Below are 22916 nucleotides of genomic sequence, written 5' to 3'. Positions count from 1 at the left end.
AATTTTAAACAATATTTGTAATAATATTGTGTACACTGAACCATCAGCAAGCAAAGGTCACCAGAATACGTGTATCAGTTGTTAAACAACAGCAACAACAAAGGCAGGCTTTCAGCCTCCACCTATGATGCTGTGTACACTGTATTTTATTTTTTTAGGTGAGAAGAAACATCAGAAGCAGTTGAGGGACCAGGAAGTGAGTCCTCTAGGGATGGAGAGGCATTCTTCTGGATGGCTTTTTAAAATATTTCCTCCAGCATCATCTGCCTCATTAAAAACGGTTTTCGATAGAAGTCTGGTTTTCAGTTCATTCCGGCTTTTGGATGTTCGGTTAAAAGATACTCAACCTGTACTGCTGACATATACAATGAACACATGAAGCTGCCTTATACTGAATCAGACCCTTGGTCCATCAAAGTCAGTATTGTCTACTCAGACCGGCAGCGGCTCTCCAGGGTCTCAGGCAGAGGTCTTTCACCTCCTTGCCTAGTCCCTTTAACTGGAGATGCCAGGGATTGAACCTGGGACCTTCTGCATGCCAAGCAGATGCTCTACCACTGAGTCATAGCCCCTCCCCTAATGCTTTCAAGAGTTTTTCTTGTTTAATGATAAATTATTTTGGCAACAGTTAATATGTTATAGTATGTTTAATGATAATATATTGTCAGAGTTCAATGTTCTCAATGCTATAAAGTTTAATTTAATATCCAAATATGCAAGTAGTCCCACCTATTGTGATGGTATGAGAATGTTTTTGTCCAAATAATACACTTTCATTTGTTTACTACATAATTTGTTTTCTACCTTCAACTTTTATTTTTTCCTACCTCTTGGATGGTCAAAATTAAAATTAAAGATAGGGTGTAGCAGTCTGTGACTCTTTTTCCATGTATTGTAATTTTTCTCATAGAAAATGAAGTCTTTTGTACTTTGAGTTCCATAAATATGCCAAATAGTACAACTTTATATTGTAACTAAGTTATAAATTATGTAGGTAGAGTATCCCTTATCCAGACATCCTATACCCAGACTGATCAGAAAACTGGACGCTTCGAGCCAGCACGCAGGCAGATCCATGCTGCCTGCTTTCAATGTTTCCTCTCACCTAAAAAAAATAATAATAAAAGATTAATGATGCAGTGTACACTCTCTCTCTCTATATATATATATAGAGAGAGAGAGAGTGTACACTGCATCGTAGGTGGAGACTGAAAGCCTGCCGTTGTTTGTTTGTTGTTGCTCTTGTTAAACAGCTAATACAGGTATTCTGCTGAGATAGTTACACCTTTGCTTTCTGATGGTTCAATGTACACAAAATTATTGAAAATATTGTTTAGAATTATATTCTGGCTATGTATATAAAGTGTATATAAAACATAAATAAATTTGGGTCCCATCCCCAAGATATCTCATTATGTATATGCAAAAATTTCCAATATACAGAAAGATCTGAAATACGGACCACTTCTGGTCCCAAGCAATCTGGATAAGGGATACCCAACCTGTATAGTTAAATCAGCAGAAAGATTAGGAAAGATTCCATCCCCCTCCCAATTCTACTTCCCGATCCCCCTAAAGCAGAACACACACACACCGTTTATCTTTTTCTGTATCTTCAACATTTCCAGAAATTTTACCACTCTACCTAGCTGTAGCTGCCAGGACTTTCCCAGCAACCAAAGCTAGTGCACATATTAACTAGAAAGAGGTCTGGCAGAGGGAACAGGGGGTGTTGCTCCCCTCCCTCCAAGCCAATCATACACTAGAAGCTTGAGGCCCAGCCCCTCCATGCCCAAGAAAAGCTCATGCAATGTATAGATGGGCAGTCAATGCAGCAGATCACACTCCCCACCATGGTATTTGTACTCCATAAGCAATGACAGACCAACTCAAGTATATTTCTTTTCTGAAAACAGGCCGGAGAAGAGTCATTCTGTTTGGTATGACAAAGAGATCAACCTCAAGTTATCAAAAACCCGAGTAGCTTTACGCATACTTGCAAATGTGGATCAATTTCAAATATCGTCTCCCCACGCCGCATGTCTGTTATTAACCATGGGCCTCCTGCTCTATAAAAACAAAACAAAAAACAGAGAAAATAAGTGACCATATTGCATACTGCCATTGCCAAAGCAGTTCTAGGTTTCCAGTAAAAAAAAAAAAAAAATTGGGGCTAGGAGTGTGGTACAGGGGTTAGAGTGTCAGACAAGGATTTGGGAGAACCATGTTCAAAACCACATTCTGCAATGGAAACTTGCTGGGTGAGATTGGGCCAGTCATGTACTCTCAGCCTAACCTACCTCACAGGAATGTTGTTGTGAGGATAAGTCGGAGGAAGGGAGAATGATGTAGGGCCACTCTGGATAACCAACTGGGGAGAAAAGTGGGGGGTATGAATGAAGTAATTAAAACCTTAGAACTCTTGCTTGGGCATTCAAAATACTAGATTAACACCTGAACAGAGTATGATTAGCAAAGGCTCTTCATATACCAGCACAGAGAATTAGAAGGAACCTCAGAGGTCATGTAGTCTAATTGCTTCTAATGGCAGGATTCTCTGAGTACACTGGCCAGCATGCATAGTCATCTTATTTTATTTGTTGTTGTTTTTACTACAAGTAAGGTCTTAATTACATATTTGTCACTGATTATTATTTTAATGGAATCCTTCAAAACTATTTGGCCAAGTTAAAATAAATAGTAAATACATTTATATGTCAAACTGGGAGAACAGGAGTATCTCATAACTTCTTTTCAACAAGTAGTTAAAAATGCAGTTTGTTGGTGGATGGTAAAAACTACAAATTTGCCAAATAAAACTGTTATATCTATATTTCTAACTTTAAAACGTGATATAACATAGTAAAAAAAACCTATTCCTCAGTTTCTTTGATTTTTGTGTGGTTACAATTCAATGTTTGTTTTTTCATATCAGGCTCGTTTTACTCATATCTTGCCTAAAGACATATATTACTAGTTGATCAGTGCATACATACACAGAAGTTATCCCATTGTGTTCCACAGGACTGACTCCTAGTAAGTACATTTACGATTACAGCTGATGGATTGGGTATTGTGGACAATTTCCACTAATGGGGAGGGGATTTCTGCTAATTCCTCCCCTCCTGCTGCAGACCTCCAACTCACCTTCAATGTGTTCTGGGAGGTGTATTTTGGGCTGCAGCAAGAGGGGGGGAGGTGAAAAAAACCCACTCTGCTGACAGAAATCCCTTTCATCAGCAGAAGTGATCCACACAATCCAAGCCATTATCTGAGACTGACAAAAAAGAAAAGAAAATACCAAGAAATATTGTCAGAATAAAACATACAAATTTATGTAGATCTGCTTAGTTTCATAATTTATCCTATCTGTCCAATATGGTATGTTATGAGACCTTCTGACCAAAATAATATGCAAAATGATTGCATCTTTCTTGAGCAGACTTTATTTAAACAACAACAAAACCTCACTTCGCATTGTTTTCAAGGCAGTTGGAAGGATTGTACTTACACAGGAACCGTCCGAAGTAGCTCCAATATGCCCTGTCCATTCCACTGCTGTGCTGCATGAAGCTCTTCTGTGCAGACACCAACAATCTTGAAGAAAGAGAGGAGGGCAAAGCTCTTTGAGTGGAGATCTGGTTCCTGCTAGTCATTACAAAGGGCCCTATTTCTACTGAACTAACTATAGTTTGTGCAGCAGACACAGGCTAATCTCAGGGAGTGCCACTATGCCTTTAACCATATGCAGGAGCCCTCTCTCAAGTAAGCCATGTTGGAAAGACAAAGGCTTAATTCAGACTAACAAAGGCTAAATGGAAATGTGCCAAGGGCTTACTTGCTCCCCCCAATTCTCATCTCCATTTCCAAGTTTCCGCCATATAGTTTGCTATGATGTCTCTATGTGGCAGATTGAGATTAGCACTAACCTCCTAATCATCATTTGAAATCATAGTTTGAAGATTTGGATATTGGTACTAATCACAGTATGGCCAATTCAGATGTCAATATTTAGAGGAATTCCACAAACGGAAGGAAGCGATTCTGCAGTACCTCCCAGTCCTCCAATCCAGGCTCTACTACATTACTTCATAGCAAGAGGACCAAGAACCAGAACGTTAACAAGTCCTTTTCATTTGTTTTTGTGTTGAGCTCCTCTCAATAGAGCCAGTGAGATGAAGCAACAACCTCTGCTTCGTGCAAATCTTTGCTGCAGTTTGCTGACGTAGGTTGTCATAGCAGTATACAGGCAAATGTTTATGGAATGATGCATCTACTGGTGCAGCGGAAACCACCACATCATTCTGAAGTAAAACAAGTTTCATTGCAACATGGGAATACCAAGCTAGGCCAGGCCAGTAACCATACCAGGTGCCTCAAACATTACAAGAGAAGACTCTTAAGTGAGCAATATAGATTAAATGAAACTTGAACAAACAATTCTTCAGTGTTTCGCTACTGGCTGACTTATATATGACTTGTATATGAACAGAAGACATATTGTTCATTGCACTTTAATAAGTCAAAGAAGTCACTGCCCACAAATTAACTCTACAGCATACTTAAATATAGAAAGTACAGCTATACATTGCTCTCTGGGTAGCTCTGAGGGTTCCAGATGCAATTTGCTATACTTATTAAGACAAGAGCTCAAAAGCACAGGCCATTAATCGAGTAAATGAAAAAACACTGGGAAGAAGAATCCAAAAGTCAGCACTCCTTAAAACAATTTCATCTAAACTGATTCAAGAAGAGAATGAACAAACATGTTAAAACTCTCTATGCTACTGTACAAGTCTACAGGAGATTTTTTTCCATTTCTTCTAGACTGAAAAAGATCAAAAATTGTATTTGATGTGGATGTTTGTGTGTATGAAGGAGAAATGTATTCAAAGAAATTTAAGAAGGGTAAGCTGATACCCAGAACTCTTAATAAATTTCTGTAAGTAAGGTATATGGAATATTAGTACAGGCAAATAGGACAATTAATCCCCCTTTTCAAGAGAAATGGAATAAAAAATTAGGTTATGAGTTGGATGAAAAAAAATGGAACTTGATACTCACAAAAGGTTTACATTTTACAACAAGTCTTGCATTTAGAGAAAATTTATTTAAGATAACACATATGTGGCATCTTTCCCCAAGCAGAGTTCAATAATGTGTAACTTGGTGTCGTGCCACTGATGCCCCTACAGGGCTGACCCCTGCTGGCAAGACTTTGGCTGCTGCCCCTGAGGTCTGAGCTAAGGGGATTTCCTCGGCCTCAGACCACTCAGAGGGTGAATCTGAACTTTCCTCCTCTGAGGTTGCCAGCTTGGTAGCCTACTGCAGACTGCAGAGCTTCCAAGCCACATGCATCCTCTTCCTTGGCCTCCATCCCCTTGGCTTTATACCTCTCCCACTTCACCCGTTCCGCCCTTTCCACTTCCCTTCCCTCTGCCCTTAGTCCCTCCCCCAAGTCCATAAAGGCTTCCCCTGTCTTCTCCTTCGTTCCCTTCCTTTGGAGCGCCTGGGAGAGGTCTCGCCGCTCGGCATTGCCTCGCCCTTGCCCTTCCATTTGGAACGGGCTTAATACCCCTACAATCTTCTCCCCCTCTCCCGGCAAGGCCGCTTCCTGGCTGGTTCCTCAGCCGACCTCGCTCTTCCTCTCCCATGTGTGACAGGGAGAGGTCGGAAGGACCTGCCGCCCGTTTCACCTGGGGCCCGGCGGGATCCGTGGGGCTTATTGCCCACTCGCTCTCTTCCCCGCCTCTCAGCTGTTGGACAGGGTTCCCTGGGGTTCGGGAGGGAGCTTGTCGTTGGAGCTCCCTGGCCCCACAGATGCCCATGGTTTTGGCCGCCTCTCAGCTGTTGAGAGGCAACAACTCTGGGCTTCGGAAGCCCTGCCTGGCTGTGTCAGGTTGCCGGTAAGTCGGGTCGGGCCCCTGCCCCTTCCCTGCCATCCGTGTGATTGTGCTGGGGGTTTGGGGCGTCCCGGGAGCCCTGCTGGATGAGCGACACGGGACACTTGGATAAAAATGCTAGTAAATGTTGGTATTGTGATTCAGCAGGTGCAGATTTTCTACACATGTGGTGGAGCTGCAGTAGAGCCCAAACATATTGGATGAAAGTGACTGAAATCCTATCCAACGGCCTTGAAATTGTTATTCCAGTAAGACCGGAAACAATTTTATTAAATTACTTTCCAGATAAACCAAGGATATTCGAGTTGTTTCTCCATATACCAACGGTTGCTAGAACAAATCTTGTGAGATATTGGAAAAGCATTAAATTCCCTGATTTAAATAATTGGCTTGATAAGGTTAAAGAAACCTATGCTTTAATTAAGTTGACATATTATAACAATGACAAAAATACGGAAAAACTGGATGCTTGATGGAATTTAACAATTTGCAGGATGGAAAAAACACTCCAATGTATAAATCACAGAGAGGTAGTGATGTAGATAAACAGTGTTTTGCTTGGTTTACTGTTATGGTATTTTAGTTATATTAGCAGCACGGTTTTAGTTTCTTTTCAAGAATTTGTATTATGAGTATTTTAGTAATGTTATATTTCCATTTTCTTTTATTGTTATATTCTCATTTTCTCTTAATAAATTCTCTAAAAAAGAGAGAGAAATGTATTCAAAGAAAAATGTGTCAGTCCGTAAGTTTTTAAATACCTAAAACACATTATGCCATGTTAAACCTAAGGTTATTGTTTATCTGAGTAAATAAGATCTTGAAGTAAGGTATTTGAGTAAATAAGATCTTGAAGGTAATGATTAGACTAATGGTCCAATTACTATACCTGGAGGAAAGTAACAACTCCGAATGGCGTCTGAACTGGCTGCATTTGTGGATCTTCAGTTAGGAGCATATGCTGGATCCTAGATTCACTGCTATCCAAAGGACTATGCCACGAAACATGGTCACCACTACAAAATGTATTTTCTGTAAGGGAGAAAGGGGATTTCAGAGAAACAAGTAAATGAAATAGAATGCATAGTTTCATCACAGGTATTTTTAACAACCTGCTTTCAAGCAGGCATTACAGGAAGAGACCTAGAAACACTATGAAGTGTGCCTGAACAAGCAGAGAAGCATTTATAAACTGATGCAGCCACAAAGACAAGACATTTACACTTCTTTCTATTACTTTCACTCATCCATAACAGTAATGAAGATGTAAAACACAAAACTAGGACGCAAACCCAGTAGCCAAATCCTATCCATTATTTGCTAGTGTGCACAATCTCCAAGACAGAAGGAAAAACATACACATTTCAACATATTCCTATTATAATTTTGTACTCGGCTCATGCAATAAGCATAAGTCTCCAAGTAACTGCACAGAATGTGGAGAAATAGTTATCTATTAAGACGGCATCTTTACTGTTCACCACCGTGGCACACATGTCTGTTTAGTGTCTGTGCAGCTGGTAACTCAAAAGGGAGACCTGAGAGTATGAATAGTGCAGTTCCTGCCACTCTGCTCAGTCACCAGTTTCAGCCCAGCTCCTGGAGTGTCCTGCCTTGCCCAGCTTTCCAACCAGCAAATTTGCCTCATTCGAATGCATACTGTGCTAAGGACAGCTCAGTCTGTCTCCACATGGCCCCCAGGAAGAGCTTGCAAAGGTTCAGGTTCTACTGGAAAAAGGAATCTGGCAATCCATTTCATCAGATCTCTTCATAATATGTAGTACAATAAAATCTCAGGGGCTTCTTTGTTTGTGAGCAGATGAGAACCATGACCCCCCCATCCCCACTTCTTCCCCCATCACCCATCGGATAGGGTGGGCACAGACACAGGGACACCCATACTATGATCTCTGTTGTTGGTCTTTCTGGTGCTACTGGGCTTCTGTTCATCTTGTCACAGATGTAGCCAGAAAAAATAGGGAAACAGTTGCTAGGGTTGACCAAAAGAATTATAGAAAATGTGTCTATGCACGAAAACAAAGCTAGCCTGGCCTCCCACCTATAACAGGACAACAAGAAAGTTCAGAGATCCAGAACAGAATAGCCTTGAGGAGGAGCAAGAAAAATATGAACAGATACTGTTCAGGTGCAGAGAATATCTGAGAATGTCCAGCTTCACAGAAGTGAAGATACGATTCAAAGACAGGTGTGTTGGTCAAGGGCCAACTTATATTCAAATGTATGAGAAACTTGTAATCATGTTTTTAAAATTGACTGATAAGATGAAAAGTAGCCAGAATGAACTAACAGTTTTTATATATTTTAAGAAGACATTTGAAGTATACATAACCTTGTATGGTGTTTGAAGTAATAAGATAATGAGTCAGCCAAGAATGTGCACCCTTATCAAGTGGTACAGTTAGCCGCTGTTAGGAGATGATGTTAAAGTCCTATAAATATGAGACGTTGAACTGATCGAGAGCTTCTTCTCTGAAGCAGGTCCTTCCTTGTGACCTGTTTATTTTGGGGGTAAGAAACTTTTATGGACTCCTTTAATTATCTATGTAATAATAACGGATGGTATAAGTTTCTTTTGATTTCGTCAAAGTTAAGAAATGAATAGTTACGCTTTCATAAAAGGTTAAACAGAAGCAGAGATTCTCTATTATTTACTTCAGTACTATACTGTTAAAGGGCCTAAAGTGATATTTGAGGTGTATCTCCAGCCAGGAGTTAAATGATCTGATGTAGGAAAGTTAACTAGATACCTAGTTAACTAGATACCTAAGACTTCTTGAGTGTATGCCTATATCCGAATCAGACCTGATTAAAGTCATCCAGACAAGCTGCAAACACAGCAGCAGACCAGTGGCATTGAGAAGACTGACCCCACATGTGTCCCCACCCCTTTCTCAAACGTACACTCTGCTGGCTGCTGTGTGCAGTCTGCATGGGAAACAGGCTGGTGGGTGGTCTGAGGATATGTGTAGCTGCTCTGCCATGGGGGGCAGTCTCTGGGTCCTACACTTTCCCACAGCACTGCTGGCATCTGATAATCAATGCAGCGTGTCAATGCAGGAGCAGAGGACTCTAGGTGGATGCAAGGGAGTGGCTGCTATGAGCGCAGCACAGAGGAGTGACATCCCTGCCAAAATGATGGATCTCTTGAGCGGCCCATCGGCTATAGAATGTTCAGTTCCTGCTTTTGCAGTTTGTGGGGGCAAATAATCATATCAGAGTCTTTTACCTGAATTTCACCTCCCACCGTGTGGGAATCAAAACAAAAGCCTTAGCCATGCTAGTGCTTTCCCACTGAGCCATGTCTCTCTGGGCAATGGTATCTGCCTGACCCCACGTGGCTTGCGGTGATGTCAGAGCTGCAGTGGAGTGCCTAATGCCTGATGGCACGCCTCCTTTGAACCTACCCTCTTGGCCCAGTGGTTAGGATGCTGGTCTTGGGTGTGGGCTGTGGGTTAATGCCTGGCTTCTGCCTTTCTATTTTCTACTTTTTTTGTGGGGGAGGGATGTGGGGCTTGGAGCAGGGACAGCTGCATGTGGCCAGCAATTTTGTTGCCAGTATGAGAAGGGTTGCCCTTCCCCTATGGGCTTGGGGTCCTCTTTGGACCACACACCTCTGTTGGGGTTGTGCTGCTGTTGGGTCTTTCTTCCCTGCCTGTTGCTCCATGAGTGTGGGGGGTGACGCTGAGGGGCAGCAGCTGTATCAGCCTGTGGTTATTGGTTGCGCCTGTGTGTGCCACTCTCCAGACGTCATCAGCTGCCACTGTGTGATTGGTGGGTATTGCTATGGACTCTGGCTCACCTGTTATGCCACCTGTGCCTTGCAGAGAGCCACACATTGTTTCCCTCCCCCCCCCCCGAGAATGTTCTCAGGATATGGACTGGTGGTGCTGCATCTGGGTCAGTGGCCAGCTGCCTCAGGAGCCCTCATTATTGGGCTTCGAGTCCAGGAACTTTACAACAAGTTCATCAACTAGCGTCAGAAACAAAAGCCATGTTTCTTGAACATTGCATATTGACAGAACAGTATACATAATTCTTTCAAAATGCACACATTCCATAGGGACTTTTGGACATTATGCATACTAGCTGGAGAATGTAGAGAACATGATCAACATTGCCTCATTCCTCAGGGCCTGTTGAAGAATATGTACATTGACATATTCAATGTCAATGAATATGTGGGTGATGTATAATGTTCCCTGTTCATGAACTGATAATGCATACATTGTCCATGAGAAATTGTCAATGTATACAATGACCAGTTGTTACATATGTTAAAGTTCAACTCATATTACTCCCAACACCTCTCTCTCTTTCAGTCATTCACAAAAATTGAGATGATCACCATATCTCAGTGCATCTTGAATTTTACAATACTCAATTTTCAGTATAAAATGGGGGGGGGGTATCCTGAGTGGATCTGTCATTTCAGAATTAGGAGGTTCCCCTCCGTGGGGGTTCCATAACACAACAGGTAGTAACAGCGTTTCTCCCTGGTCACTCACCCTACTTGTTTAATTATAGCTAATGAGAGTGAACCTAGATAAATGTGTGTAAATTTTGATAATTCATCAGATGCCCTCATTGTTACTTACAGATAAATTGAACTAAGTTTGGGTTTTATCTGTACCTGACTTTTAAAAAAATTCAAGCTATCCTTGGGGTTTTGAAGCCTTATCACTGTCAAGGATGCATAAAAGCCTCCTTAAGGGTGATGGGTTGGTACATGGCAAAATGGAGCCTTGGCTTACCTGTGAGGGCTCCTTCTTCTCTGAAGGATGGGGACATCTTCAGCGATGGGTGTTTCTATTCCTATGCTCAGGGAGAGGCAGGATCTTAAACTTGCAGCTTCCCGCCCTTGTCCTGCAGCGCCCCCTAACTTCCAATTCGAGGACTTCCACAGCAGGTAGAAGACAGGAAGCACATAACATGTCAAACAGAACAAATGCAAACACAAACAGTACAAATGCAAACACAAACAGTAAAACTTGTTGGTTCGCCAACTCCGACGTAAGAACAACTTGTTGACGAGACCTCACATGAAACAACACACATGCAACACACAGCAAGGTGTTAGTTGCCTACTTTAGTGGGAACCTATATTGACCAAATGACAAGTCCATCATTCCTCAGATTCTGGAATTCATCAATTCTGAGGCTCCCTCAACTGGTTTTGTTTTATTCCTCTTTGTTGTTTTTCTTTTTTTCTTTTTTACTTCGCCCTGGGTGGGCAAGATGTCTTCATCCCTCAGAGAAGAAGGAGCCCTCACAGGTAAGCCAAGGCTCTGTTCTCTCTCTGAGCTCAGGGGACATCTTCAGTGATGGGATCTTCTAAAGCTGCTCCATCTGGGTGGGATCACTGCTCCGTACCACTTGCTGTAACACTCGTCTCCCGAAGGCCGCATCTGCCGAGGCATATGCGTTGATCTTGTAGTGCCTTATGAATGTGGAGAGACTTGACCAAGTGGCCGCTCTGCAGATCTCAGATGCCAAAGCTTGTCTGTCAAAGGCCGCCGAGGCTGCCACTCCGCAGGCTGAGTGCGCCGTAATACCTTGCGGGCATGGGGTGCCCGCGTGTTAGTAACATAAGTGTATGCACTGACGTATACACCTACTGATGGAGGCATTAGATAACTTGTTTGGAGGTGAGATGGAGACAAACAGGGATTCCGATCTTCTGAACGACTCAGTGCGCTTGAGATAAACTCTAATGGCTCTCCGCAGGTCCAAGGAATGCCAGTTCTTTTCCTTTGGATGCTGTGGTTTTGGACAAAAGGAGGGTAGTATGAGCTCCTGTTGCCTATGGAAAGGTGTGTTCACTTTAGGCACGAAGGCCGGATCTAATCGAAGCATGACCTTGTCCGCATGAAAGATGAATAGACTGTCCCTTGATGTCAGCGCTCCCAGTTCTGAAACTCTTCTTGCCGACGTCACCGCCACAAGGAAAAGAACCTTCATGTTCAGGAAGGAGAGTGGCACCTCCCTCAAGGGTTCAAAGGGAGGTTTAGTTAGCGCATTCAGCACCAGGTTGAGACGCCATGTAGGAAATCTATGGACAGTCGGGGTGAAAGGTATGACACCCCTTTTAGGAACGAGACGACATGCGGGTGACGAGTGATCGCATATCCGTCTAGATGAGTGACCACGGTGGCTATGGCCGCCACCTGTCTCCGCAGTGTTGCCGGCTTTAACTTCTGACACAGACTGTCCTGAAGGAAGGCAAGAAGATTGGCCGTCGAGATGGTGAGAGGATCTAGATGTTTTCTATCACACCAGAGGACAAAGGATTTCCAGGTAAAATTATAAATGTGCTTCGTAAAAAGCTTTCTAGCCTCCAGCATAGTGGATACGACCTCCAGAGAATAACCCAGATCTAACAACCGCTGCCTTTCAAGACCCAGGTGGTCAGTTTTAACCACGCTGGATCCGGATGCAGAATGGGTCCCTGATGTAGAAGGTCCCTTGCTGCCGGTAGTTCCCATGGCTGCTGAACTGAAAGCTCCTTGAGGCTTGGAAACCATGGTCGACGAGGCCAATGCAGAGCGATCAGGATAACGTGAGCCCTCTCCTTCCGAATCTTCCGCAACACCTTGGGTAGTATTGGCAGAGGCAGAAAGGCATAAAGCAGTCCCTGTGACCAAGAAGTCTCCAAGGCGTCCACTCCCTCCACCTCCAGGTGGAAGAACCTCGAGAGGAACCTGCTCTCTTGCTTGTTCTCGTGGGACGCAAATAGATCCATCTCTGGACGACCGAATCTCGCTTGGATGAGTTGGTAGACCTCCTTGCTGAGGGACCATTCGCCCTCGTCACCTGTTTTCTGCTTAGCCAATCGGCTTGAAGGTTTTGCACGCCTTTGATGTGCTCTGACCTGATGGAAGGTGTTTTTCCGCCCAGTTGAGAATTTTCAGAGCCTCTGCGTGGAGGGAGGATGAACGCGAGCCTCCTTGCCTGTTTATGTAGGCCTTGGTCGACACATTGTCCATCCTTATGAGGATGTGTTGATTTTCTATCATGGGTTGGAATCGTAGAAGGGCGTTGTAAACAGCTCGCAGCTCTAGCCTATTGATGTGCAGACGCGTCTCCGCCTAGGTCCACTGTCCCTGTGCAAGGTGCTGGTGGAGGGTTGCTCCCCAGCCCTCTAGGCTGGCGTCGGTGAAGATTTGCGTCGTCTGATCTTGTATGTACGGCAGACCTTTTTTGAGATTGGAGCTTTTGGTCCACCACCATAGGCTGTCCCTGACTTGAGGGGGTAGTATGATTAGGGGATTCCTCTTCTGGGAAATTTGGAGTTGGTATGGTTTTAAAAACCATTGAAGGTCCCACATGTGAAGGCGTGCCCACGGGACCAGGCCTATGCAAGCTACCATGAGGCCTTGTAACCTCACTAGCGACGAAAGGCCCATCCTCTTGGAGACTATGGTGGTCTTTGCTAGTGTAATTATCGTGGCTATCTTGTCTGATGGGAGGAATAGTCTGCTCTGGGCCGAATCTATGATGGCCCCTAAGTGGTGAATTGTCTGTGTTACATGCAAGTGACTCTTGGCCATATTGACCAAGAAACCGTGTTGCTATAGGGTTCGTATAACTATGGATGTATGAAGTCTGGCTTGTGACTTTGTAGGTGCACTCACTAAGATGTTGTCGAGGTAGGGGAATATGTGGATCCCCTGCTCCCTCAACGACACTACCAGGGTGACCAGAACCTTTGTGAATATCCTCGGTGCTGGGGTCAACCTGAAGGGCAGTGCCCTGAACTGAAGGTGGCCTGGTTGTGTGTGAACCGCAAATATTTGCGGTAATCCGGGTGAATCATGATATGCATGTAGGCCTCCGTAAGATCTAAGGATGTTAAAAAGGCCTGGGGTCGCAGTGCCTCCACAATTGAGCGAAGGGTCTCCATTCTGAAGTGTTTTTTTGCGCACTAAGCGATTCAGAAACTTTAAGTCCAATATGGCCCTCCAATCGTTGTTTTTCTTTGGCACGGTGAAGAAAAAAGAGTAGACCCCTGTGTGCCTCTGTGAGGTTGGTACATGTTCTAATGTGTGAATGCTTAATAGGTGTTGTATGGCCCTTTGAGTACGTAGAGCCTTTTCTAAACTCTGAGGGACGAGGGAGACTAGGAATCGGTCCGGGGGTTGCCTGTAAAATTCTATTTCGTAGCCTTGAGATATTGTTTGCTGCACCCAGGCATCTGGCTTCGACAGCTCCCAAGTTTTTGCAAAGAACTGGAGCCTCCCCCCTACCGGTCTGGACTGGGAGTCATTGCTTGGTAGACTTGTCTCCAAAGCGTCCAGATTTGTCCGATACCTGGTTGAAGGATTGGAACCCTCTATTGGACCTGGATCCTCTTCTGAAGGATCCTCTGGATTGACCCCAATTGTGGTGTCTACCATCTGGTCTGGGCCTTTGGAGAAAATGTGACGTCCTGAAGGGACGAAAGGAAGAAGAATATTGAGGTTTCCCATACTTCTTGATAAATTTAGGAAGGGCCTTCTTCTTGTCCTTCGTCTCTATGAGAATGTCATCCAATTTGGGTCAGAAAAGGCGACTGCCCTCAAAAGGATACCCTGGCAAGATAGACTTAGACCCACTATCTGCTGACCAGGCTCTAATCCACGCGGCCCTCCTAGTGGCGGAGGAAGCCGCCAAGGATCTGGCTGAAAAAGACATAGAGTCCAATGTAGCATCAGCCATGAAATTGGAAGCCTTAAGGAGCCTGTTTAGACCACTAAGAATTCGTTTTTCTGGTGGAAGTAAATCAATTATTTTCCTCACCCACATGATGCTGGCCCTGGCTACCAGGGCGGCCGTAGCAGAGGCCTGAATGGAAAAAGCTGCTGCTTCATGTGCCTTCTTAGTGGCATAGTCAATTTTTCTATCCAGGGCATCTTTGATGTTCCCCGCCCCTTCTTGGGAAATTAAACCTGATGACTGTAAGTCAGCCACCGGGGTCTCCACCAGTGGAACCCGTAGTAAAGACATGGCCCTAGGTTCTAAGGCATACAGTCTTTTTGTAGAGGCTGGAATCTGCTTGGTGGACATTGGTTTTTGCCATTCAGCCTTAATCAGATCCTCAAAATACTCTAGGAAGGGAACTGACAATGTCTTTGTTTGCAGCCTGGTGAAGAATTCTTTTGACCCTCTAAATTTTGTCTTGGTCTTTATTGCCTCAGTATCCTCATCCTCATGGAGGTCAAGGGCTGCCATAACTTTGCATAAAAAGGCTTGGTAATCCTCCCCTGCAAATAGGAGAGGGTGGAGGTCTTGCCCAGGCTGCGCCCCCTCCCTTTCATCTGCAGAGAATTCCCCTTCTTCTCTCTCTTCCGCTTCATCAGGAGAGAAATCCTCTTGGTTAAGTCTGGGAGGATTAACTATGTGGGATTTTTTGGCCGCCTTAGTAGGCCAAGGCTTGCGTGAGGTGGACGCTGTGGGCTCTGAATACAGAGAACTCCTAGAAGGGGAGGAGGCTCTGGCCAACGTGGGACCCTTGGAAGATGGCTCTCCAAGAAGGGCAAACTCTTCCCTCAAGGCTTTTCTCATTAGCGTAATCATACTCCGTTCCGAAGGGCCCCCCCCCACACCGAAGGAAGAAAAAGGGTGAATGGTACATTACCACCTCCTGTGCCAGTGGCCAAATCCCCTTTGGAGCCTGCGTTAGGAACTCCTCCTTCTTCGTCCTCACCCTCGTAGCCCTCTTGGGCCAAACGGGGGGACGCGACGGCCGCCTCCTCTTCACGAGCTTTTTTCGCATCTGGTTTTGTTGCCGCCGCCGCTAGCTTTCGATTCCCGACCGTTTGCCTCTTGCTTGGGGGGAGTATCCCTGCAGACACTACCTCGTCTCCAGAGAGAATTTCCTCTCCAGACTGGTTGGCTATGGCCGCCACGTTCCTCAAGCGGGAAAGACGAGAGGGGGAAGGGGGTGGGAGGTTAAAAGGAACAGAAAGCTGAAACGGCTGACTGCGGACACCCAGAAAAAAGGGGGGTAGCAGACTGAGAAAGACGATTGAAATTTAGAAGAGAAAAGGAAGTTAGTCAGGAATATATATCTATTAAAAGGAAGCCTAGCTCAAGAGCTCGCTTGCGACACAGCTTCTCCCTATGAGGCAGGAGTAGAATTGGAAGTTAGGGGGCGCTGCAGGACAAGGTTGGGAAGCTGCAAGTTTAAGATCCTGCCTCTCCCTGAGCATAGGAACGGAAACACCCATCGCTGAAGATGTCCCCTGAGCTCAGAGAGAGAACTACAAAGTGCTGGGGTGTGACTCCTCCCAACCCCACGGTAAAGCTACCACCAGTCCACTTTAACTAACTCGCCAGCCAGAGACCATGGGACTGAGTCTCTAGCCCTCTCTGATCTAAGATCAAGAAATCAACCTGCAAGGTAGGACACTTTACAAGGCAAATTCCAGAAAACAGTTATTCTGATAGCTGTAGTCAATCTGGATTAATGTACTTGATTCAGATTGAAGTCCAAAAATGCAAGACCACCCCAAGATATAATTAAAGTGATTTACTAATAGAATGTACAGGAAAATACAATTTAAGAGAAGTGAACAGTGAGGACAAAATAATAAAACTAGATATCTAAGCTAAGCACATTTACAAACATTGATTTTAGATCCAGATTTTACCTGACAAGACTGAGTCCAACAGAGTTTCAAAGTCTAAAGTCCAAAAATAAGTGCTCCAGCCAACATGGCCCATCCAGAATCAAGAAGTGTCCCAACGTTAGACGTAACCCAGACAAAGAGCGAAACTAAAATGAAAGATGCCCAACGACCCTCACTGGCATGATTCTAGTTGCCAATCAAAGGTATGTAACTTGACCAATCAGGTATGTTGCTACCCAGGTGACCTAACCAACCAGGAGAGTTGCCTTAATAAGACACTAAACTGTGTAGGTGTAAAGGGTCCAATCAAGTAAACACCTTCTACCACCCATGGGTCCTTGTACTAACTAGATGGAATGTGTAGGCCAAACTCCCTCTCAGATTCTTTGGCCTTGAAACAGCTAGACCAATAGTCTGCCGGGCACCTGTGTCCCCTCCCATCTCCCTTATCTCTCTCTCTGAAGCTACAGTTGGCTTGACCTCCAAGTTCTCAGAGCGAGAAGCTACCATGATTTTTACTAGGCCTCAGACTGAACGAATGTTTCTGAACAGATAACAGACTACGAGGCAAGCTAGTCTCTTGACAATCGCAAGTATAAATCAAGAATTAAACTGTTCAAAATTTATTTAAATAAAATCAAGACTAGCAATTTGTTCAAACTGTCACTATTATCCAGGGTCTGAATCCCAGAATTACAAATGCAGCTTACGTGGAGCACCTAGCCCCAGCAATGGTTTTAAAGTTAAACTTTTTTTTCCAGTTTCTAAGAATTTTTAATGTTGCAACAATTGTCATGTTTGGGCCTACACCAAACAGATTCCTAAAGGGCCAGCTATTCTGTCTTTTTAGTCACATAAATCTTGTGCATGAGGAAGTGTGGCCTTCTTCAAATCCTCCTAATTCCTACCATCAAGCAGTAGTTTTATGATCTTGCTTAGACTCTTGTTCACCATCTGTGGATGCATTTTATAAAAGGATCATCATTGTACATTCCGTTGTTTACTGTATTATCCTGCTCTTCCTGCATCGTCTACCACATCGGTAATTTCTTTTTCTGCATTTTATCATGTCCAATACCTTTTTCTTTTTTGCACTGTTTTTCTAGCTTTTGTAAAGCAGTGAAGACACTTCCTTTGGAAACTCTCCATTACAGCCTAGGAAGGCTTTCCCCACATTTTATCATTACTGAGTTAGAGCAACTTGGCTCAAGGGTAGGGTGTGAGGAACTGAAGCGTTGACAGAAGTAAAGGAAATGTCTCTTGATTAATACACAGATGTGGAAAGTAAATGAATCAGATAAGAGTTGCCTAACACTGAATATGCTAGACCGTTTCATACACTGCAGAAGACAGTGCTTACCATAAACTTGTAACAACCTGCAGAGTCAGACTACATACAGACATTTTAGGAGTTTTGAAAAAGAATAATAGACAATGGAGGCTGTTTTAAAGCATTCCCATCCAGCTTAAAGTCTCCACAATTTTAATTCCCAATATTTCCAAGATCAGATAGAACATCAGTCCAGATTCTGCTGATTAACAGTTTTAATGATGTAAGCCTTGCAGTCACAGTTCTTCAAAATGAAACAAAGCCACAAAGGCCCTTATTCTTCTGGCTTGTCTCTCTGTCACAATATTCTGCATGTCAAATGCTCACTCAATTCTATGCTGATCGATCCCTGGGTTTTGCTACCCAGACTACTTTTCCTGGGAAATCCTAGCCATTTGGAGCTGGTTTTCAAATGCTAATGTCTCTGCTGGAGACCCACCTGTTTGTGTCTATTGGAGCGCTGACTACTTTTAAAATGTCTCTTTCCCCCCACTCAAACCACAAAATTCACACTGACTGCTCAATTAAACTACAGAAACCTACCCATGTGAAAAATGATATGAAGGCCAATTTAAATCCCTAAGAGCCAGTAAACCCAGTGTTAAGGCTTGAAAGTGAATCCCTAGCTCACCATACAGCAGCATGCACGATCAGCTTTTCTAAGGACGTCCTAACAATACCTAGCAAAGTTACAATTAAGAATTCCTTTACCAATAAACTTTTTATCTGCCTTGAGTCCTCACGAATTGGGGGAAATGTGAGCTTATAAATCATGTAAATAAATTTAGCAACAAAACTGAACATATATGCTATAAAGCAGGATTCTGCTCTCGTCCTGAAAGAATGATACAATGTCCTCTCCTCTATGTACTCCAGAATTCTACTTAGAATTCTACTTAGAATCTTGCAACTCCAGATTTCAAGACAAATCTATCTAAATTCTGAACATAAGAAGCGTAACATGGAAAGTCTGAGACAAAGTAGGATGTGGAACACAACAAGGGTTTGCCTATACTAACTTTTGTTCAACAAATTAAAGGAACTTTGTGGTAGAGCTGAATCAGGAGCAAAGGCTAATTAGAAGTCACTGGCAGCGTATGTGTTAGCGTCATACCCCAGGTTTAATCAGCCATACCTGCCAACTTTTGAAGATCTAAAGATGACATCTTTCTCTTCAATCCAAAGTCATTGTAAGACTACTAATAAAGTATTAAGACAACAACTTCAAGGTAACAGTTTTTGCGTCTGGTACATATTAACAAATGTGTTCCACTACCATGCATTAAAGCTGTGCAATACACTGAAACATAGTTCTATTCCAATGGAGAAATTTTGCTACACCTGAGCCACGAGACAACTCAGAAACGAAGTTATTTTGAAGTCAACCTGCGACATCTAGCAGCTAATCTCTTGATAACCTGCTGCACTGTTTCTCAACATTTTTTGAACTTGGGTCCCTACTTCAGAGCTTACTAAACTTTGTGGCTCCACCAATCTTCGTAACAACAACCAGTTCCACGGATAAGTATATGGAAATTCTCACATGCCACTGACTGCAACCTGCCATTGCATGTAAGAAAATATGGACCGGGTGACTAATCCAACTCTCACACTATAACAAGAGATACAATCCAGAGATCATGTGTTTATTTTACAAACAAAACAGTTGCTGTGTTTGGAGCTCAACCCCTTCCAAATATGTATTGTGTATCCTTTTCAGATACAATAATGTGAAGACCGTACACAGGGCTCATGGAACTTCCATTGTTCCATTTTAACTTACCACTCTCTAGCAGCAAATACCACTTAGTCAGCTCGCAAATATTGTTGAGAAACTAAAAACACTCTCCTAGTAAAACAGCTTTTACGTCTTCAAGATGAAAAGGTTCAAAAGGCACAAAGTAGATAACTAGCTTAAAAGCTTTATTTTATATCAAATCTATTATACAAATAATACATTTCAAATCACCTGGATCAAGATTACAGAAAATACTGCACCATCCCCCCCAATGTTATCATCCTTGACGTTTTTCCATCAGTATATATCGGGGGGGGGCATGCGTGCACTAATGGCCACTAGTAAGCTAGCACACCTGTCAAAGAATCACCTCTACTGAAGAAGTGGTGAACCATCCTAGTCCTCATAGAACTGAGTTCTTGCAGCTTAACACAAGAGAAATTTCAGATGTCAGGAAAAAATAGAGTTGGTTTATTCTCAGGCTTCCAAGCTCCCACTTTTCTTGCAAGACTGATGTAGGACTGCACACCTGGCCAGATCCAACTGAGACAAAATTGTTAGAATTGTCTAGCCGGGTCTCACCAATTGTCTAAAAAATGGCCAGATAGAATAGTGATCTTATTTTTAAAACGCCTGGCATCAAACAGCAAAAATGGTAAAGGTGGGGTATAATTAAGAGCTGACCCATCCAAATCACTATTGAAGGGTCAAAGAGTATAAAGCAGTGAGCATATACATATCTCACTGAACATCTTACAGGCCTACCACTCTGCACCCCCTCCATACCTATCTAAACAATACAGCACCCTGATTTTGCAGGGGAGTGGCCCACTGAGGGATGTCAGCGGATGACATCCCTCAATGGGCCACTCCCCAGCAAAATCCAGGCAATTATCAACCCATCCCCCAAATTATCTCTCTCTTGGCTAGTCCTGTACCCTGTATTCCCAAACCAAATCATCTTCTACAAACAAAAGGCAGACTTCATCTGATAGTATCATGCCCAGTCTAGAGTTTCATGCTGGAGGGACATATCAGAATGACAATGGATCTGGTCATGCCCTCTGGTGCTACCCCAGAAAAAGTCCTCCTGACCTGAAAGCTCTTAGCTCAAGTCTGGCCATCTATGACCAGGCTTCTGGGCATCCAGAGCCCTCAGCTTGGTAATGCAAGGCAGTCAAGCACAATCACAAGTGTTCAAAACCTGGGCTCAGCAGCAGACAAGATGTCAAGGAGGGAGGGACACATTATTAAATTCCCTCCTTTGCCAATGTTCAGGCCAAAGAACATACAAGTGCATTTTAAAGCATTATTTTCAGTAATGAAAAGCTCAAATCAAGCCACTAAAGAAGTTCTAAAGAAATCCAACAGCTGGTCTGAAACACTCTCAGACATGATGGAATGAGCCCTAGATCAAATTATCTCTCGGGGCTCTACATGGCTGAATTCACTGCAGAACAAAAATCAGAAGTCTGTTTTTGCCATGCACTAAGTACATCAAAAAATCAGTCCAGAGAACCCTTTTCTAAAGAATACAATGGAGATATGAAGAAGATATGTTCCTAAAAATGCAGATCATGAAACAGTATTGCAAAGTACCCCTTTAAAAATATGATTGCTTCTAGTTACATTCCCTATTTTTTTCCTTCTCAGTTAAAAACGTTTTTGAATTGTAATTCGGTTGATCAGCCATGCAAACCATATCTAAAGAAGTTAAGACCTTAGAAAATAAGACAAGATCATAGAAATGAAGATTGTCACATAGTGACAAAAAATGAATAAACATACCCAGCTGTTAAAACAATCAGGTAATCTACTGGAAAGCAATTAAACACAAAGCTAACAATCTAAAGTTACAATACCTGATTGGAAGACATATCTAGCTAAGCCTTGCATTAACTCTGCTGGCCATGTAGGTGGTGCAGATTCCCCTGTTTCACGCTTAAGTCGAAATGTCAGTTCAAATCCAAAACCACTTGGCCCATCCGGCCCAGTAAACCTGGAGGAAATTAAACATAGAAGTGTTACAACAAAGCATCACACACAGTCAAAATGTTTTATAAACTGAAAAGAGCACTGTGCTGTATATTTTACAAGTAAAACAGGGAAAGACCCCCCACCCCACAAAGGCATTTCACTACTGCTGTCATGACAGTTCTAGTCACAGCCTGCTCAGGAGAAGGTGATGGAGTTAATGCAACATCAGGGGTTGGGGGACCTGCATGGGCAAAATGGACAAAATGCCATGCAACATGCAGCTCTTTCATTATACAAGTGCTGCTGGCAGAAGCAACAGAAAGAGTAATTTCACCTCCTCCTCACTGCAACCACCCAATGCCCAGACTTTTTTCTTTTTTGAGCTCCTGAAGAGGGATAGGAAAGGCGACTGTGGGAAAGATTCACAAGTGCTTTCACTAACAGTGCAGATTCAACCCCAGGGTTTTCAGTCTACCATTCTATACAATGAGGTACACACAGCAACAGGAGGAAACCACCTGGAAAAGTATGAAGTGGGGAAATAATAGCTTCTTCATGTAAGCAAGGAACAATGCAGCAAACTGTGTCCAAACTCCATTAAATTCTTCATCAAATGCACATTTATGACTGGAATTGAAGTATTAGTATGCTCTGTAATTATGAGGACAAGTGTCTGTTCCAGATCCCAATCATTGCTTTCATAACTTTTCTAACATTCATGAAATCTAACTGCCTACCACCAAGACAAATGCATCTATAGAATGAAGAGAAATAATCTGACAGAAGCAAGTTTTATAATTCCACTGCCACTTTTCTTTTTTCTTTAAATTGCTGACATTGTCCTGAGGTCCACCAAGCCTGAACAGTCTCCAAAATCTATGTACAAATTTGGATTTTGAGGGACCATTCAGTCCAACATGTATGAGGCTACCATTTGCTGAAGGCTCAGAAACCAACGGGGGTGTTAAGGTTGTTAAGGCTTTTGATAGGTTATATTGAGATAATTCTGTTCTTTATACAATTTCATGGTCATTCCAACCCACCTATGGTCCTTAATGTCAGACTACTTCAGAATCTTCCTCAGAATACATGCCTCTTTCTTTCTTGCACATTCTCCAATAAGTTCAAAATACTTTTATTCTGTGAATACTAAATTTTTATTTAATTTTATTTAAAGCATTTATTAGATGCCTTTCTTCCATACGAAGGTCAGGGCAGCTTACAATATAGAATACATAAAAAACAAAATTTAAAATCACAATTTAGGACTGCTTGTAACTTAATCAAATGCAGTCCTAAATAACAGCCTCCTAAAGTTTGAAAGTGAGGAGGCCAGGCAC

General features: G+C 43.1%; 1 protein-coding gene across 1 annotated transcript in view; it reads right to left on the bottom strand.

Annotated features, from left to right (window-relative positions):
* Window positions 1-22916, bottom strand: part of SUFU (SUFU negative regulator of hedgehog signaling) — an 84267-nt gene that overhangs the window by 43030 nt on the left and 18321 nt on the right. Inside the window, exons 3-6 of the mRNA XM_056849744.1 lie at window positions 21462-21598; window positions 6793-6935; window positions 3512-3597; window positions 1997-2069 (exon numbers count right to left, since the gene is read on the bottom strand). Of these exons, the coding sequence (XP_056705722.1) occupies window positions 1997-2069; window positions 3512-3597; window positions 6793-6935; window positions 21462-21598 (439 nt within the window). The remainder of the gene's footprint in view (window positions 1-1996; window positions 2070-3511; window positions 3598-6792; window positions 6936-21461; window positions 21599-22916) is intronic.

The sequence above is a fragment of the Euleptes europaea genome, chromosome 5, assembly GCF_029931775.1.
Source record: "Euleptes europaea isolate rEulEur1 chromosome 5, rEulEur1.hap1, whole genome shotgun sequence".
Classification (NCBI taxonomy): Eukaryota; Metazoa; Chordata; class Lepidosauria; order Squamata; family Sphaerodactylidae; genus Euleptes; species Euleptes europaea.
The sequence above is the reverse complement of the archived record's forward strand: the minus strand, read 5'-3'. Positions and strand labels throughout refer to the sequence as shown.